The sequence below is a fragment of the Gopherus flavomarginatus genome, chromosome 3 (assembly GCF_025201925.1).
Source record: "Gopherus flavomarginatus isolate rGopFla2 chromosome 3, rGopFla2.mat.asm, whole genome shotgun sequence".
NCBI classification, from domain to species: Eukaryota; Metazoa; Chordata; order Testudines; family Testudinidae; genus Gopherus; species Gopherus flavomarginatus.
Window position 1 is genome coordinate 260,488,584 of NC_066619.1, and position 19,659 is coordinate 260,508,242.

General features: G+C 45.7%; 2 protein-coding genes across 7 annotated transcripts in view; one reads left to right on the forward strand and one right to left on the reverse strand.

The window, feature by feature from the left end:
• Positions 1 to 9,213, reverse strand: part of EVC2 (EvC ciliary complex subunit 2) — a 168,672-nt gene extending 159,459 nt beyond the window's left edge. For 4 of the 5 annotated variants that reach the window (XM_050947364.1, XM_050947365.1, XM_050947363.1 and 1 more), the window contains exons 1-2: positions 8,691 to 9,213; positions 1,547 to 1,601 (exon numbers count right to left, since the gene is read on the reverse strand). In XM_050947364.1, coding sequence (XP_050803321.1) covers positions 1,547 to 1,601; positions 8,691 to 9,011 — 376 coding nt within the window. In that variant the 5' untranslated portion in view covers positions 9,012 to 9,213. Of the gene's footprint in view, positions 1 to 1,546; positions 1,602 to 6,749; positions 6,828 to 8,690 lie in introns of those variants that run through there. The other variant, XM_050947366.1, reaches the window with a different exon arrangement.
• Positions 9,214 to 19,659, forward strand: part of EVC (EvC ciliary complex subunit 1) — a 94,627-nt gene continuing 84,181 nt past the window's right edge. Inside the window, exons 1-2 of one of the 2 annotated variants that reach the window (XM_050947454.1) lie at positions 9,214 to 9,603; positions 16,934 to 17,059. In XM_050947454.1, coding sequence (XP_050803411.1) covers positions 9,415 to 9,603; positions 16,934 to 17,059 — 315 coding nt within the window. In that variant the 5' untranslated portion in view covers positions 9,214 to 9,414. The remainder of the gene's footprint in view (positions 9,604 to 16,933; positions 17,060 to 19,659) is intronic. The other variant, XM_050947455.1, reaches the window with a different exon arrangement.

The following is a 19,659-nucleotide window of genomic DNA, read 5'->3' on the forward strand; positions in this document are numbered from 1 at the left end:
TTTAATCAGCTCAAGACTGCCTTCACCACAGCCCTAATTCTGGCACACCCTGACCCAACTCATCCATTTAAATTGGAAGCAGATGCATCCAACGTGGCCCTCAGGATAGGTCTCTCTCAGCGACTCAGACCCCAGTCAGTTCTTCACATCTGTGCATTCTACTCTCAAAATATCATCCCCACAGAGATGAACTATGAAATAGTGGACAAGGAGCTGCTCACAATCAAAACTGCATTAGAAGAATAGCACCACCACCTTGAGGGAGCCAAGCACGCAGTACAGGTATTTACTGCCCATAAGAACCTCCAATACCTCCACAAGGCCTGAGCTTTGAACCAAAGGCAGCTAAGGTGAGCTGTGTTCTTCTGATTCAAGTTTACAATTACCTACCACTCGGGAAACTGAAATGGTAAAAACCGATACTCTATCACGAAAGGGGGAACACTACTGGGAAAAGGAGGACCTACTTCTGAGCCCCCCTTTCTCCACAATTCAGCAAGATGGCCTTTCCCTTATCCAGTCTGCCTCAAAAGATTTGCTTGCCACAGTCTACGGTATTAGGAACTAAGATGCACATTTCCATGAGGGATGATGGGATGATATATTCTGATGAACGCATAAATGTTTCTCTGGGGCACCATAGCTGGAGGTGCTACAGCTATGCCACGATGCTCCACTGGTGGGTCACTTTGGCTGCCCTACACCTCCTGCATGGTTACTCTTTTTTATGGTGGCCCTGCATGCTGGCCAAAGCCCAAGCTTACTCAGGACCTAGGTTCTAGACTCTTTTGGATGGGTGGGTCAGATCCCAAATCCTGCTGTGACTCAGGTCCAAGCCCTGTCAGTTTCCAGTGTGAATGCAGCTCAAACCACAAACCCAAGTCAGGTCAGCCTAATGCAGTGTGGACACGTAAGCACAGTTGTGAGACCCAGGTCCAGCAACTGTAAGCCTTGGTTTAAAATGTCGTGCAGATGCTTCATCATGGTCTTGGAAAGACCAAGTCCACAAGCCTGGATCTCACAGGCCTGGGTTTACCGCGAAGTGCAGACATAGCTATAGCGCAGGGGTCGGCAACCTCTGGCACGTGGCTCACCAGGGTAAGCACCCTGGCAGGCTGGCCAGTTTGTTTACCTGCCGCAATGGCAGGTTCAGCCGACTTTGGCTCCCACTGGCCGCAGTTCACCATCCCAGGCCAATGGGGGCTGCGGGAAGCAGTGCAGACAGAGGGATGTGCTGGCTGCAGCTTCCTGCCACCCCCATTGGCTTGGGACAGCAAAACACAGCCAGTGGGAGCCGTAGTCGGCCGAACCTGCCGACACAGCAGGTAAACAAACTGGCCCGGCCCACCAGGGTGCTTACCCAGGCAAGCCGCGTGCCAGAGGTTGCCGACTCCTGCTATAGCGACTGAGAAACAGAGATGCATCATGTTTTATTATATTGCAAATGTTATTATAAAACAAATTTTTTAAAAGTATCTGGCTCCCAGGATTCTCCAGCACTTTGAGGTTTAGAACAATTGGAAGGGCAGTTAAAATGAATACATACCTGTCATACCGAAGCAGTCTCTCTTTCTTTGAATCCGTTGCTTATCTGTAACAACCTACAGTTAACACAAAAGAAGAGTGACTATAAACCCAGGACCTTATTTACAAAATACATTTCTATTACTGTTGATTCTAAGTCTCAGACTGGTGATGTGCTTTACACTAAAGTACAAATTCTGATTTCCGTACTCAAAACTCATAAGATTGTGAGAAGTGGCAGCAACTAATGAATAGAACATTGGACCTGGGGTCTGCGTTCTTATGCCTTGGCCCTACCACTGACCTGCAGCATGCCTCTGGGGCAAGTCACTTAACTTATTTCTCTCCTGTCCTTTGTTTAATTTCTGGGGCAAGTGTACTCTCTCTTGCTATGTATAATAATTAGCCACATGGAGTAAAAATACATTTTACCAACTTTAAGATATTTCTTTCAGTGGCGAAACCATCACATACAATTTTTGACTTTCTGGTGATATTTTGTATTGGTTTTCTCCATTAGGCCTTTTATTAATCACAGAGTTAGATCTGTATTTCTAACTACACCCACTATGTTCTCCGTGTCATGAAATAATGTGTATATGGTAGGTGAAAGACAATGGGTCACCCAGTATACGCCCAATTCTTAGGTCATAAGTGGCACTCCTAAAACTTTCAAAAATATAGAAGCAAAGATACATACTGTGGTTAAATATAAGGAAGATAAACTACATGGTTAGGAAGCATAATCTAGTAAATGGGTGGCCAACCTGAGCCTGAGAAGGAGCCAGAATTTACCAATGTACATTGCCAAAGAGTCACGTTAATACATCAGCAGCCCCCCCATCAGCTCCTCCCCCTGCTTCCCCCCCAACCTCCAGCACGCTGGGAGCCCTGCTGATCAGCACCTCCCCCTCCCTATCACGATCAACTGTTTTGCATTGTACAGGAGGCTGTGGGATGGAGGGGGGAGGAGTAAGGGTGCAGCAGTTCTCAGGGAAGGGGCCAGGAGCCTTGGGGTAAGGCGTGGCATGGCCTGGGGTTGAGCAGTGGAAAGTTGGCACCCGTAGCTCCAGCCCCAGCGTCAGCACCTACGCAAGGAGCTGCATATTAACTTCTGAAGAGCCGCATGCAGCTCCGGAGCCACAGGTTAGCCATCTCTGGTCTAGTGGTTAAAGCACAGTGTTGGAAGTTAGGAGTTCTGGATTTTATTCCTCCCTCTGCTACAGACATCCTGCATAGAGTCACTCAAGTCACTTAGGCCCAAATTTTCAATGTGTTCACTAATTTGGGGAGCCTTAGTTTTTGGGTTCCCCTACTTCAGATACCATGCAGGGGCACCACTTAGGGAGGGCCAGGGGGCATTTCCCACCACCCCCAGTTTCATATTAGAGGTTTTCTCATAGTGCATGCCCCAGCCCAAGCTCTTACCTGCAGCCAGGTCCCCTCCTCTAGGAGCTGGGGTTCTCTGGCTGCAGCTCCCGTGCTCAGTTTCTTCTACTGCACTAAAATCACCCACCCTGCCCCCTCATCTGCCTTCACCAATCAGCAGCTGAGATGATACAGAGTGACAATCCTCCTAACCAATAGTAGAGTTTTACAGTCCTCTACTTCAGTGGTCCCCAAACTTTTTTGATTGCACACCCATTAGTAAAAAAATTTTGAGCACGCACCCCCTGCTGCGCTGGCTCTACCATTTTTGCCAAAGCAAAATAAAAAAAAAGATGCTTCTCCTGCCACGCACCCCCAAGGATTCTCTTACGCACCCCCTGGGGTGTGTACACCCCACTTTGGAGACCACTGCTCTACTACATCTGTGTGGGGCTCTAGGGGCATTATTAGGAATAATAATAGACTAGAAACTGACTTTAAACTGGAATGAAATTGACACTTTCAAATCATTGTCATGTCTGTTTATAGGATAGTTACTTTCCAGAAGACTCTTAAACACAACACTACAGTGACTGCGTTGCAGTTCTTATAGGAGAATATTTAAAATCAAACCCCAAGAAAATTTTAAATTTGAGAAAAAAAACAAACAGTCTTGTTTATTATTTACAGTTTGTATATATGTTTTTTTAAAGTACATTCTGTGCTTGGACACTGTGCCTCAATTCTCATCGCTGTAAAATGGGAATAATAATACTTGCCTGCCTGCCAGCCATATGGAAGTATAAAGATTAGGTTGAGATCTGTGGGGCAGGAACATCAAAACTTTAAACCTAACCAGTGTCCCTTAAGTGACTTGACACAAGACATCAGAACATGTCAGTATTAGAGCCAGAAATGTATCTCAACTCTGATCCTCATTCTGCTACTCTACCCTCAAGACCACGCACTCTCCTAGCTAATGACTTAGATGATAGATAATAAGACTGTTCACTAACATATCTAGTATGTCCAGCATGCCAAAAATAAACATAGGATTTTCTTTACAGTCCAGTGTGGTCAGAGGAGCAGCTCTGTAAAAAACATCACCACAATCAAATACATACTTTCTCTGTTTCAAGTCAAATCTGTTTATTTTATGGATGCAAACATGTTTTTACTCTCAGTGGTGCAGGAACCAATATCAGTCAAGAAAAGCAAGCTGTATTCTGTCTGGCCGCATACATCAACAGAATTATTCAATGCACTATTGATGAAGATGGAAGAAGCAGAAAGAACTCAATTTGTCTTTCAGGGTTAAGCAAGGAGAGGAATTCAAAAATCTTTCTTGTTAATTGATCAAATTTAATCTGGAGGCAGAGGACAAGTAGCTATGGCAAAGCAGTATTTAAATATTAAATAGTGAATAAAATATTTAAACTTTAAGTAAACATAAAATTACGAAGTATCATATTAATCTGTAAACACAAGTTAAAAGGAGATAAACTAAGATTAATGAAAATTAATTGAAAAACAAAGGTTCATTTTTAAATACATTCTAACCGGTATGCCACTGTTCTATGGTCTCATTTGAGATTTACAGTAGATACCTAGTTCCTGGCAAAGATGTCTATACTTCTGTAAAATGTCTTTTATATAATGACAGTTGTCAAATGTGGGTTAAAGTGATCTGTGTGGTTACAAATGTAATCCACAGTTTCAGTGTACAATACAAATATTAACTACAAAAATGAGTTTATGAAAGTCAGTAAACTGAAGTGACTCAGAAAATGATTTCCTGGTACGCAGTGGCATTGGCATAATTAGTATAGCGGGGGTGCTAAAAACCATTGAACAAAACTGTAAACCCTGTATATGACTTCAAGTCAAGTGGTGCTGCCGCACCTCCAGCACCCCTAGTTCCAACACCCTTGTGGTATGTGATTTCCACTGATTTCCCCCCCAGCCCCCCGGCAAATGATGATTTGGTCAGTGCTGAGTGGTTAGGTTTGGAGTGGAGGCTAATATATTAAGGATCTAAATTGTAAGAATAAATCAAAATAAGAAACATGCAGACTCTTAAATAAAACTTACTCGCATCTCAGTGCATACAGAACAGTTCAAATCTCAGGACTATTTTCCGCTCCCCCATTAACAGAGCGAATGGAAGAGTGCACACAAATTAAAATCTGACAACCTCACAGAGGATACGTTGAGGTGACTCTTGATTTAGGTAATACTATCCTACCTTCCAGAAGAATAAACTGACGCACAGATATTAAATCTGGCAATGGCCTTGTCTGCACTAATTCACCCAGTGCTAAAGCTGGCTATTTCCATAGTAAGGAACTGTAGAAGTTCCCCACGGAGCTACCACCATTGTAGCTGGCAGTCCTGATGCAGAAAAGGTGCTACTAGCCTTTGTTATCAGATTTAAAGACATATCTACACAGCAAAAGCTGTACATGGGCTTGTCTGCTCAACTTGAATCCAGCTGGCATGGGTAACAAAAGAAATGAAGACAGCACAGCACAGGCTTCAGAATGGACTAGTAAACCAAGTATGCACCAAGAGTGCATACCAGACTTGCACTACCCATGCTGAAGCCTAGCTGTACTGCCTTCACTGCTATCATTACCTGGGCTGGGCTGGATTCAAGCTACCTCACAGCCAGGACCGGCACTAGGGTTTTGAGCGCCCTAGGCGGACGGCAATGTTGCCGCCCCACGCGCTGATCCAGCAGCTCCGGTGGATCTGCCGCAGTGGTGCCTGCAGAGGGTCCGGTGCTCCCTGGCTCCGGTGGAGCTGCCGCAGTGGTGTCTGCGGGAGGTCCACCGGAGCCGCGCAAGCAGCCGACCGTCTGCAGGCACAACCAGCAGCTCCACCCGAGCCGCGGACCACCGGACCGCCCACAGGCACCACTGCGGCAGCTCCACGGGAGCTGCCTGCCGCCCTCTCCGGCGGCACCCTGACCCAGGGGACACCCTGGGCTGCCGGCTGCTGCTGCGGCGCCCTGACCCAGGGGACACCCTGGGCTGCCGGCTGCCGCTGCGGCGCCCTGACCCAGGGGACACCCTGGGCTGCCGGCTGCTGCTGCGGCGCCCTGACCCAGGGGACACCCTGGGCTGCCGGCTGCTGCCGGCAGCTCAGACTCCCTCTCTCTCCCAGCAGCAGCGGCTGCTCAACTATTTAAAAAAAATTTGAGGGTGCTTTTTGGCGCCCTCAAATCTCGGCGCCCTAGGCAACCGCCTAGTCCGCCTAAATGGTTGCACCGGCCCTGCTCACAGCTAACCTGTGCACAACTTTTTCAGTGTAGACACACCCTGACAGACAGTGGTTAAAAAAAATTAAAAAAAGACAAAACAAGTATTTTTCTGTCCTTGTTGATGAAGCTAAAGATACACCAAAAAAAGAACAGCTGTGTCTCTTTTTACGCTTCTGTGGAAAAGGAATCATTCAGGAAAGAGCTCAGGGTTGCTTCCACACGGAAAAATCCAAATGCTGGATCTGTCTCAAAAATGATTATTGAAGAACTACAGCATCTGAAGCTCGACATTAATTACATTTTTGCCCAGTGCTATGATGGCAGTTCTGTACTGAGTGGACATCTGAAAGACATACAAGCTTGAATTCAGGAAAGGATTACACATGCCATTTATGGGAAATGCTGTCCTTGCAGGCTTAATCTTGTCACTGCAGACACATGTTCCAGCATCACCCAGTGTCAGGGAGTTTTTACATTTGCTCAGGCACTGTAAATCTTCTTCAGCAGTAGTTACAAGTACCGGGAACCATTTGTTAAGGCACAACAGGAGCTAGGCCAGAAGGTACTTGAACTAGGTAGATTATGTGAAACTCACTGGTGTGACTGCCTCTGGAAACAACATGCAAGATTGGCACGGTAGTGGAAATACTGGAAGCCATTTCAGTTCAGAGCTGATGGACCATCAGTTAGCATTCCAAAGGGCTTGATGGCAAAGATAAAGAGCTATTCCTTTCTGTTGAGGCTCTTGGTTTGGGAAAGAATATTCAAGATTTTGCACAGGGCTTCAGAAGAACTGCAAAATGAAAACCTGAATTTATTAAGTGCCATGGAATTAGTAGCAAGCAATGTTGCTGCTCTTCAATAAATGAGAACATCTCAAAGCAAATGGAAGGAGATGTGTGATGAAGCTGAAATCATTGCCAAAGAACTTGAAATTGATATTCCGTGTCTGACAATCGCAACTGCTAAGCACAGCAATATAAAAATGGCAATAAGCTTTGGTTTTTGTTTATAGTACACTGGTGTTCCCAAGAGCACTCAAGAACCTATAAAATCTGATTTCACCTATCCTATTCTGGACAGAATTCTTGCAGAGCTTGATAGACGATTCACCTCCAACTCCAGTTTGCTTTGTACACTAACTGCTTGTGACCCAAAAAATGAAAATTTTCTTGATTATGAGAAACCAAAAATAACTGCAGATCACTACGGATCAACAGGCACCAATTTTGGTGATCTGGATGCAGAATTAAAGTTGCCAAGAAGCACAATGCACCAAAAACACTGACTTCAATTTCTGAATTCTGGAATGTTCTCAACGTCTTACCAAGGGGTTGCCAGTCTTTGCTGAGATTGTAGATTGTGTTGAGCCTTCCAGTTTCTACAACATTAAAAGAGAGGTACTTCTCTGTGCTCAAGAGAGTTAAGAACTACTTAAGATCCACAATGGGAGACAGGCATGTAAGAGATTTGGTAATTTTAGCCTGTCAATGTGAAGCTTCAGAACACTTGGATTTTGCCAAGATGAGACCATGGCATTATCCATTGTTTTAGCTCATATCTGGAGTGTGGTTCTGTTTTCAATAATTTACCTTTACGTATTCCTGGAACAAATTACCTGTCTCATTCTCCTCGTCACAATTTGGAACACAAGACATTTAGAAAACAACAACAATTGCAGGTGTAAGCAGATTTTAAGTAGCTTTTATTTATTTTTATTTCTGTCTACTAAAGAGAGTGTACAAACTATGTTTCTGATATCTGTGTTAAGGCTACAAAACTGATACCGCAAGGCTTGGGATTATCTTGCTATATTATCTCCTGATTGTTCTAAATTTACATATAAATTTAACATATGGCTTTAATTGCTGTCCGTATATATTTTTTCTTCTTTGTACAAAAATTTGATACTGTGCTCATGTCACCTAATTTCTAAGTTATTACCTGTAAAAAAAAACAAAAACAAAAACAAAAAACCCTTAGAGTTTTCATGTGCCTAAGTAGTCTCTGGAATCATGGTTAAAGTTGCCCCCGCACCACCACTGCTTAATTTGTGCCATGGATTGCCAGACCTGAGCCTGGCACCTCTAGGCTCGGCACTTCATAGCCCCAGCACTTTTGGGCTTCCTGCATCAATTATGAAAATTTAAAAATTGCTTGAGTCCCAGTACCAAATTGGTTGAGACTCCGCATCTCTTTCATGAGGAATTAAGCATTACCCCGCCCCCAAATCTGAAATGGTGCCTCAATACCAAGGGGCAACATTTTAGAAATGCCGAGTGCTCAGTATCTCTGAAATGAAAATCAGATCTGAAGAACCTCGGGCACCCAAGGTTAGCAGATGCTTTTGGACATTTGGACCTTTCATGTGTCTACAACTCAGCCTCCTCATCTGATAAAATGGGGCTCATCGCCTCTGCCCGACCTCGAGGAAGAGGGATGAGGTTCGGCCACGGGGTGCTCTGGGAGGGCAGATCACCAGCAGCCCTTTGCCCCTCCCAAGGGCTTTCCACGCCTTGGCCAAGCGTCCTCTTACCTGGGCTGCCGTCTGGCTGCACCATCCGCCGCTCGGGAGGCGGGGAGCCCGGCCGCGGGGTGACTCCTCGGGGGCAGGAAACCGCAAGCCAGCGGCAAGGGGCACCGAGAGCTCGTGCCCGGCCCCGAGAGGAGAGGGGTCTCCGCGCACCGGGCGGCTCCCAGCGATGTCTTTGCAACGGGGCGGATGCTGGCCGAGGCGAGGGGGGTCCGCTGCCGGGGAGGCCCGGGCCGCGAGCAGCAGCAGCACTTGCACGAAGTAACCGGCTGCCAGCAGAGCCCCCGGCGGGGCGCGGAGCCCCCCTGGAGCCGCTGCTCGCATGAGACAGGCGCGGGGGGAGCAGCCGGCGCAGGAGCCCCCAGTGGAGCGCGGCTGCCGCTGCCAAGTCTCTGGCCTGGAGAAAGTTTCTTTCCAGCCTGGGGTCCGGCTCAAACTAGGCCGAGCTGCCGAGGCGCCGAGCCACAGATCTGCCGCGATCGACTCCAGCCGCGCTCGCGCTCCTCCCGGCCCGAGAGGGGTTGGGGGCCGCTCCCCAGCGGAGATTCCCCTTCCCCCAAGGCCCTGGGCTCCCCGGTCCCCAGCCGCGAACCTCGGCCTGCAGGGAGAGGGCTGAGATGCCCTGGGCTCCCCACACGGGAGCTGCTCTGGGTCCTAGCCCGGGGCCCCTCCCTCGTCCCAAGCGGAGTTGGTGCCCCCGCCTCGAGTTCTCACTGCGGGCTCGTTCATGGCCTCTGCTGCTGGCGAGGCGCCGCCAGGGCCCTGCCGCGGGGAGATCGGGCTGCAGTTCTGGGTGGAAGCCTTGCAGCCGGTTCCCGGCTTGCTGGCTCCCGCTGTGCTGCTGGGGGTCGCCTTGGGCGTCGGCGCCGCGCTCCTGCTGTGTTTCTATGTGATCGGGCCTCTTCTGCAAAACAAGGTACGGTTGCTGGATGGGGTCTTTGCATTTGGCTTCGTGCGGATTGAGTGGGTTTGGGTAAATACTCTGGGTCCTACCTGATCCTGCCAGCCTTGGCCTCCGCATCCTAAATTGGAGTAGAACAAACTGTCTGGACACTCTTCCTGCTCTAAAAACCTCCCAAACCAGTGTCTGATGCACAACAGCAATACAAGACACCGGGTCTGACATCTCCTGAATCAAGCCTGCTTCGGGCCTCTAACTCTCCAAACTGTAATGGGTATAGAGAGAATACATGTAAATGCTCCGATTGTATCGATATCTGGAGCATTACACATTCTAGTGCGGCAGCATTGCAGCCTCCCCTCAGCTGACACCTGGATTCTTTTGGATCTAGCTGGTAGTGCAAGAAAATCTGCACCCAGCCATAATAATGCTTCAGGTCTGACACAGACCCTGCTGGATGCAGCAAGTTTTTGGCCCTCATTACTCAACTTCCTTTACTTAAGTAGAGAACAAACAGAGGTGCTCCTACTGCTCAAGAACATTTCTAATCAATGCATTTTGTAATGCAGCAACACCCCAAAACTTGGTTCCTCCTGGATCCAACCAGTTGTTGGCCCCAATTGTCCAAATTCCACTAGCTATATAGAAAGCACACTTAGCCTGCTTGCTGCATCTTAAAACTCCAGGCTAACTCTGACATGCCCCAGAGCAACAATGCCACAAAACTTGGATTCAGCTGAGTTTTGTCCACTGACCCAGAAATTACGCTGCCAAAATTGAGAATAAGTGTACTCTTCTACCACACTTTAAACACTGACACATCCTGGTACAAGAAAGTGGCAAAAACTCTGATTTGATCTAGGCAAAGGGTTCTCACAGCAAAAATTTTGGTGGCCTCGGAGCAGTGGTGTGCAAATGCAGCTCACAGGCCAACAGACCATTTGTTTACATTTGCACAGCCACTCAGCTCCCAGTGGCCACTATTCGCTGTTCCTGGCCAATGGGAGCTGCAGGAAGCAATGCCCGGCCCATGTCGCTTCCCACAGCTCCCATTGGCCGGGAACAGCGAATGGTGGGCGACTGGGATCTGTGGGCAGCTGTGCAAATGTAAAGAAATGGTCTGCCAGCCACAGGTTGCCCACCACTGCCTCAGATTGGGGCCACGATCTCTTGCTGATGGCCACTCTGACAATTTTTCCTAAAATACTTAATTAACATTAGGAAAAAGAAAGAAATATGCATATATACATGTCCAAATAATTGTAATTTACTTATACAGGGATTTGGGTTTATTTTTGAAACTCAATAATAAATATAATGTACAATTGTCTGTGTTCTTTACTGGACCTAAACAGAATAGAAACAAAAATAAGGTGCTTTGCATGTTCTTTGTTGTTGTTTCTTTGTTTTTTGTTTTTATTTATTTAAAGACTTGATGGCTAGTAAATCTGCTATTGTGAAAAGTGATATTTGTATGTTTGTTAATGTAGTTTTTCACAGAAGCAGGCTTGCTAGCTAGCTGGAAGGCAATGAAAAGTGATATTAGCAAACATACAAATATCACTTTTTACAGCAGATTTACTCAGTCCCAGCAAGCTGGGGGACAATTTAAGCCCTGGATTGGGAGATGGGTGGGGACAAGGCAGTGTGGGGGAGGGCAAGGATGATGGAAGGGGGGCCGCAGGAGGCAGCGGGGGCCAGTAATGATGGGAGGGGGGTTGAAGCGAGCCCAGGGGCCAAGCTGGAGCCTGAAACCCTGTGGCTGGAGAAGAGCCTGTTGCCACACATCTGAAGCTCCGGGCCAGAGGGCACAGCGGTGGCCAGGGATGATGAGGGGGGCAAGCCCAGGGCCAGCGCCCAAAGCCCTATGGCCGAATCCTGGTTCCCACAGCTGGAGCCCAGGATGGAGGAGTCAGTGGGGGCCAGGGGCGACAGGCAGAGGGTGGTGAGCCTGGATCGGAGCCCAAAGCCCCATGGCCAGATCCTGCCACTGCACAGCTGAAGCTCAGAGCCAGAGGATATAGCCGTGGCCAGGAGTGATTGCGGGGTATGAGCCTGGGGCCAGAGCCTGAAGCCTCACAGCCGGATCTGAGATCCCATGGCTGGAGCCTGGGCCACTTGGCTGGGGATGGAACCTGCTGCTACACATCCAAAGCCCAGGGCCGGGGAGGAGGCAGCGGAGGCCAGCAATGACGGAGGAGTGGTGAGCCCAGGGACAGAGCCCGCTCCTCAGTTTTACCATCTATATTTAATACATATGCAGCTTCTTCTGGTCCACCACAATAATGCCAATCCCCACGTATCATGGAGCAACAATACTACAAACACCACTGTGAGCAACTGAATTCAGCTAGGTCAAGCTGGGTTTTGGCACTGAGTTCCTGAATTAGGACATTATCATGCTATCAGATTGGAGTCTTTACTTATACAAATTCATCTCCTTTGAACAACATGATACCTTTTGGGCCACCACATATATGTGTCAGCAACATTACTTATGAGATAAGATAAGCACTTAGATGAAAAGCTGCTATCTCAAACTCAGTCTGTAAAACAGAGGTAGGAACTGGGTTGTTGTTAAAAGGACCTGCAGGTCTGACTCCATCACCCATTGAAGATGTATTTACTCTACTTGTCAAGAAGGTGACTTTTGAGACTTTTTGCTTGCTCCTAGATACCAAAAAGCAACTGTGTCCCAGAAGTGCCATTTTCTAATTTCAACTCAATTGGAAAATGTGCCCTTTCTTAACTACTGCAAACTACCCATTCTGATCCACATATGCACCACCTTTCCACTAGACTGCAAAAGGGTGTTCTCTATTACAATGTACTTTAGGATGTTCAGGTACTACAGAGATGAGGGCTGTAAAAGTATCTAGACTAGTGGTTCTCAAAGCCGGTCCGCTGCTTGTTCATGGAAAACCCCTAGTGGGCCAGGCTGTTTTGTTTACCCACTGCGTCCACAGGTTTGGCCGATCACAGCTCCCATTGGCCACGATTCGCCGCTCCAGGCCAGTGGGGGCTGCAGGAAGGGCGGCCAGCACATTCCTCAGCCTATGCCGCTTCCTGCAGCCCCCATTGGTCTGGAACGGCGAACTGCGGCCAGTAGGATCCGCAATCAGCCAAACCTGCAGAAGCAGCAGGTAAACAAACCGGCCCCGGCCTACTAGGGGCTTTCCCTGAAGAAGCGGTGGACCGGCTTTGAGAACCGCTGATCTAGACAGAATTAGAGGGAGAGGGGAATGACTCAAGCTGAAGGCCATATGAATGTTTCAGATGGCCTGACAGCAGCCTGCTTACTGGAATATTTAGACAGACATGAGGACATCACTCCAGTTTTCTACATTTTCTGCTGGCTCCCTATCCAATAGTGGATCTTCATCAAGAGCCTCTTTCTAGCAGATGAAACCCTCAATCGACTGGAGCTAGTCTGTATCCAAGTGTGTCTTTCTCAGTCACCCACCTCAGCAGCTGTGATCAACAGGAGTGATAAGGCTGACAGAGTCTCAAGTGAAACTCTTGGTAGCCTAACATTCTCAGCTGCAGACTCTCAACTATCCAACTTCTAATATAGATGCCTGCATTTAAACTGATTTAACCCTTGCTTAAATCAATTTAGCTTCATTTGATAATGTATGGACACAAGCTAGGATTTAAGCAAGGATTAAATTCATTTAAGTAGATCTATGTTAGGGGCTTTGCACCAGTTTAATTGTTGCTCTTCAGATGCCATACACACTAGAGAGACCTGTTTAATTAGATTAATTTAAAATCAATTTAGCTAATCCGCTGCAACTTTTCTTGTACAAACATGATCTCCGTCTTGTCACTTTAGGGCACAACGGAAGACTTACCTGGTTTGCAGAAGTCTTCCTGAAATAACATTGACCACAGAATAGCCATCAATGTCTTCTCCCAGAAACAAATAAGAACAATCCCATTTACAAAGCAGCAAAATGAATGGAAGAATGGAGAGAACTATCTCTTTTAAACTGAGGCTATGTGCCTAGATACCATAGTGTTTTAGAAATATGAGGTAGAAAAATAATGAATCATATTGTATACATTTTACAACTTGCTTGAGGTGAAACTGCTATTTAGTGTTTTCCAAAGCACATGCTGTCTCTGTTGTTTAACATGCAATTGTCAGATTTTAGTCCACGTAACCCTGGTTGTTCCTTGCTTTTTATCATAATGTTTCTTGAGACTCCAGCATTATTTACATTGCATACATCCAAAGAATTATTTATACTACACCAGGTTATTTTCTGGGAACAGCATTATTGATTTCTTTTGGTTTGTTCTTGCTCTGCATCAGACTTAGATCTATACAATATTGAGTTAATTTAGTGTAACAGTGGTTGGCACGGACACAGCTGGAGGATCCAGTGCCATGCAGAGTGTTCTCTCTGCATTCAGTGGGTGGTTTGTTTTTCTTTAGCCACGCCTCTTTTTACAGCTGTAGCTAACCCGCTACACACACACACAACAAAGACTGATCATAATTAGGCCTGGTGAGAGAGAAGAATACTTGTGTAGCCATCTGCTTTCAAGAGGAAGATTTGAAACTCTGCTTGAAACCAGGCTTTTGCCTGGTAATGAATGCACTTCAGGTACTAGATCAATGCATCCTATGGAGGTGGAAGCTTCTCTGATTCAATAGCTCGTTTTTCTTTCCAAAAGAGATGATATTTTTATATTGCTGTCATGGTTGGCTCAGTATAGCTAAGTGCAGATGTTATCCTTTTGCGGTCACTTTGATACTATGGTCATAAGGTGTGAGTATTTAAAAAGAAGTCATTGTTGCCAGTGCCTTCCAGAAGTGTTCTGTTCTTCTGTAATACTCTCCAGTCAGTTTTACCCTGTACAAGCAAACTTTCTTGTTGAGATAGAGCTTGTCCAGTCTTGAGATTCTAGTAGATTACTTCGATGATGTACTACCGGGATTGTTGTTAGACCTTATTTTATTCAACATCTTTATTAATGATCTATAAGAAGAGGTAAATGGCACCTTAACTACATTCATACAGGTAATACATTGGGAGGACAAAAAGCAATGGAAAGGAGGGAGCTAATGGGGTGATAAAAGTGGTAAGGAAATAGATTCAACTTGGAAAAAATACAAGTTTATTTACTGGGGATAAGTAATCCAAGTTATAGGTGTTCAGTGTGAAAGAAAATGCTTGTGAAATACTATTGATGAGAAATACTGTGGCTGAAAGTGGGCAGCAAACTGGATGTGAACTTTCAAGGAAATATGAGACAAGAAAAGCAAATGCCTCTTTTGTGCTAGCAGCAAAGAATCCTGTGGCACCTTATAGACTAACAGACGTTTTGGAGCATGAGCTTTCGTGGGTGACCCCTGTCATAGACTATGCATCTGATGAAGTGGGTATTCACCCACGAAAGCTCATGCTCCAAAACGTCTGTTAGTCTATAAGGTGCCACAGGATTCTTTGCTGCTTTTACAGCTCCAGACTAACACGGCTACCCCTCTGATCTTTTGTGCTACATGTGCATGAACATCTTGTCACCATACTAGAAAGTTTTTAAAAAAAAGCTTTCATCTATCTCACATAGAATATAATGTACAGTTCTGGACACCTCAGTGTCAGAGATGATGGGAGGGAAGTCAGTGGAAAACAATAAAAAAAATTGTGATAAGTAGGGGCTGGAGGGAATGAATAATACGGAAAGGTACTAAAACCTAATTACATTCTGTACTGTGCGACCATTCAACTACTAAAGGAGAGTTTAAGTTTCTATAACAAGACTGGACTGAGAGGTGGAAAGTGGCACAGGCAATATCTTTTTAACAGCTCAACAAACAGCTAGTAAAATGGAGACATGAAGTAGGAGCCTTTGAGCCATCATGTTTGCCTAAACTGCGTAACCATATTAATATATTCTGTATAGGTTCTTATACCATGCTCACCACCATAGTATCTGAGTGCCTTCCAGTAGTTCATTAAGCCATATATCAAGTGTGGTTTGTTCTCTTATCTTCTCTGCAGGGAGAAAGTGCGTGCAGTGGAGAATTTTGGTGGGGATTTTGTTTAATATACATGTTGCTATATGATTGTAAGAGAAGGCAGGTCAAAGAAATGCACCTTGCACTTGGAGTGGAAGCTGGTGATGGTCCTTAGTACCTAGGGAAGCTCCTTCTCCTCTCCCACCTTCAGAAAGTTCTGTCACCTGCATCAATGAGATTTACCCTTATCTGAGAACATTTCACTGAGGAACAGCGTGGAACAATGGTCCTCATCCAAGAGCTTTAGGTGATCTTTCACATATCTTAGACCCAGGTCATGGAGTGCCTTCAAGATACAGACCAAGACCTGGAACTTGACTTAGTAGTCTATGACAAGTATCAGAGGGGTACCCGTGTTATTCTAGATCTGTAAAAGCAGCAAAGAATCCTATGGCACCTTATAGACTAACAAACGTTTTGGAGCGTGAGCTTTCGTGGGTGAATACCCACTTCATCAGATGCATAGTCTATGATAGGGGTTCTCAAACTGGGGGTCAGGACCCATCAGGGGGTTCCAAGGTTATTACATGGGGGGGTCGTGAGCTGTCAGCCTCCACCCCACACCCTGCTTTGCCTCCAGAATTGATAATAGTGTTAAATATACAAAGAAGTGTTTTTAATTTTTAAGGGGGGGGGTCACACTCAGAGGCTTGCTGTGTGAAAGGGGTCACGAGTGCAAAAGTTTGAGGACCACTGGTCTATGAGAAGCTAGTCTGGAGAGTGCTGGACAGATTTGATGTGTATGCAGTAACCTGTGCTACTGAGACAACACACTGCAGCATTCTGTACTGGTTGGAGTTTCCTAAGCACTGATGGTTTCAAACCTGTAGCTTTTCTCACGCATCCTATACCTGGTGCATGATATATTCTCACAAATTTTTCCTAGTCCATTTCTTTGGTCTAAAACACTGTGTGCATCTGTGTATCTTCATTACATGAGTAGTTCAGATTGTCGATCCTCAGTACTACATTTGCTGCTGTGGGGTGGGGATGGGAAGAAGGCTTCTTAGCACTGAATGTGCAACAGCCAGAGTCTTTCACCTTTCCCTGGGGCAAGTCTCCAGCTTTGGAGGAGAAGAGTAAAGCAAATGCAGAAAGAAACTAAAAGATACTAAAAATGTTTCCTCAATCTACAAACTTATTACTCATTTTCAGAAAACTGAAATCATTAGTCTAAAATAATCATTTGTACCTACTCTGTAATTTGAACTGGATATTACTATGAATAAAACAGGGTTATCTAAGATGTCAGATGAATCCAAGTGGTTTGAGTTGCATTTTTTTTTGTGTGTGTGTCCTGCTTTGGGATTTCAGAAAGATGATTCTCAAAGGCTTCTGGAAAGCTTTCACTCGGATGTACATGGACATCTTGATGAAAATGTACCCTTACCCAGAAAGAAGACTGAAACTCAACTGTCAGAGGAGGAAATGGTGCTGGAAGTAAGAGTTTATTCCTTTCGTAGATGTCTATTTTGTCTGATATTTTAGCCTGCTTACTTAGCAGCTGATCCAAATGCTGTTGATTTCAGAAGGCTTGGGATCTGGCCCTTCAAGAGTTACGATGATTCCCATACAAATGCTGTAATAAAGAAATTGGAAACTGAATGCAGTAAATCAGAGACTCGGTGAACAAAGAAATAAGGGCCCTGAATCTAGGAACTGTTGATACCTAGAAATATGATTTCACTTACATTTACCTGACCCAATTTCACAGTCTTTACTCAGGCAAAATTCCCATTCAAATCCATCGGAATTATTTCACACTCTACCATCATATTACGAATTTGAGGGCAGTAGCCAATACTCCCACTTCTTCCCACAACTACCTTGCCAGCACCTTGCAAATTTGGGTATTTCCCTGAAGCATTTTCATCTGACTTTAGTGTATTAGAATTCACAGCTGAAGAGGAGCCTGTAATCTAATTACACAAATCCACTAAACTAGGGAAGTTTACTTTAAAAGATTGAGAACCACTGGACTAGAGCATCAAGGCTTTAATCAGGGATATGCAGAGGTCTTCCACGGGGTACATCAACTCATCTAGATATTTGCCTAGTTTTACAACAGGCTACATAAAAAGCACTAACAAAGTCAGTACAAACGAAAATTTCATGTAGACAATGACTTGTTTATACTGCTCTATGTACTATACACTAAAATGTAAGTACAATATTTATATGCCAATTGATTTATTTTACAATATGGTAATAATGAGAAAGGAAGCAATTTTTCAGTAACCGTGTGCTGTGACACTTGTATTTTTGTGTCTGATTTTGTAAGCAAGTATGTAGGTGCACAGACTCATCCCTGCAGCACCTCCTGCTGGTCGTCCAGGGAATTAGCTCTTCCAGCCTCCAAAGCACCCTCTGCAGGCCAGTGTTCAACTGCCACTGGCCCCTGTGTCCCTTCCGGGACCCAGTGCCCCTTTATCTGGGATGCTGCCCCCTGGCAGTACACCCCTCAGTCTCAGGGCCTCCCCTCCCCAAGGAACCCCCACCCACTATCCCTACCTTGCCTCAGTATAAGGCTACTGCCAGTCATCATCTAACCCCTGCACCCTGGGGCAGACTGCAGTATCAGCCAACTCATCACCGGCAAGGTCTGGACCTGCTGCCTTTGTCTACCCCATGACTGCCCTCTGCAACCCCCAGTTCCCGTTGGCCTTCTGCTAGGCTGCAGCCTGGGGCTTTCCAGGCTGCAGCTCCCCAGCTCCTCTGCGTTTCCCCAGCCCTGCTCCACTCAGGTACTCTGCTCAGATCCCTGCAGCCAGGTCCATCTCCCTCTACAGCTAGAGAAAGACTGCTGAGCTCCTGGCTCCCAGCCTCTTATATAAGGCCAGCTGAGGCCTGATTAGGGCATGGCCACAGCTAAGACTGCCTCCCCAATCAGCGTATTAGCTGCTTTCCCTGCCACAGCCCTCTCCCAGGGTGTTTTAAGCCCTTCAGGGCAGGAGCAGGGTAACCACCCAGCTACAAAGTAGTTTTTAAGTGAGGTAAAACTTGGGGTACACAAGACAAATCAGCCACCTAAAAGTGGTACAGTAGTCTGGAAAGGTTGAGAACCACTGTCCTTGTCCTTACTCAGGCAAGACGCCATTGAACTCACTATGACTCTTTTTTGAGTAAGAACTGCAGGACTAGGGCAAAAATATCCAGCCTATGGGTAAAATGGATCACAAAACTGCTATGTTAAGGTTCCACTCAGTTTGTTTAGATACCGGGACTTGGATTCTTAGGGTTCAGTCCTGCTCTACTGGAATCCTATTGGCTCATGTATCTTAGCTGACCTGTTTCTGTGCATGCAGGTATGCTCATTCATTTTTTAAGTGATGGGCTTTGAATATTAAAGGGTAGGTCAACTTTTATCATGCTACTGTGTGTTTACTTCGTAACCCTTTAAAAGAAAACTATTCTGATGAGATTCTCTCTTTGGCTGTTATGAAAGAGTTGTTTCTGGGATGCATCCAGCTTATATTTACATTAAATGGAAGAGTATAATGCCTTGTAATTCAACATGTGAAAAACACAACATAAATTTCTCTTCTGTTACATCAAGTTTCTGGAAAAGTGTCTCTTCTAGCTTCTGAAATGCAATAGCCTTTGCAATCTAGTCAGACTTCTGTAATATCTGTGGACCAAAACCTAACCCTGATACTCCCTAGGAAAGATTTGCCCAGGCCCTGTGCCGGAGGAGCACTATTTCAGGCTGTGGCAAAGGCCAGTGATTTTGGACATGGTCTTAGGTGTCTGAGAAATCCCCCCAAAACCTGAATCTCTGGCCCAAAGTAAAATATTAGGTGAGTGTGCATAGCTGCCAAGTTTTGTGTTGCTCCATATGTGACATTTTATGCAAATCAGTTCATTAGCTTTACACGTTTGCAAATTTTTAAGATGCAGTCAATGGTTATATTGGTCAATACACTCCCTCCCAAACAGTGGTGGGGATAAGACATTGAGCTAAACAAAATATGGCCTCTGAAGAGTATCTGGGGAGCGTTTGGAAGCTTAGACAGCTAAGCTTGTGGGGGTATGTGTGTGGA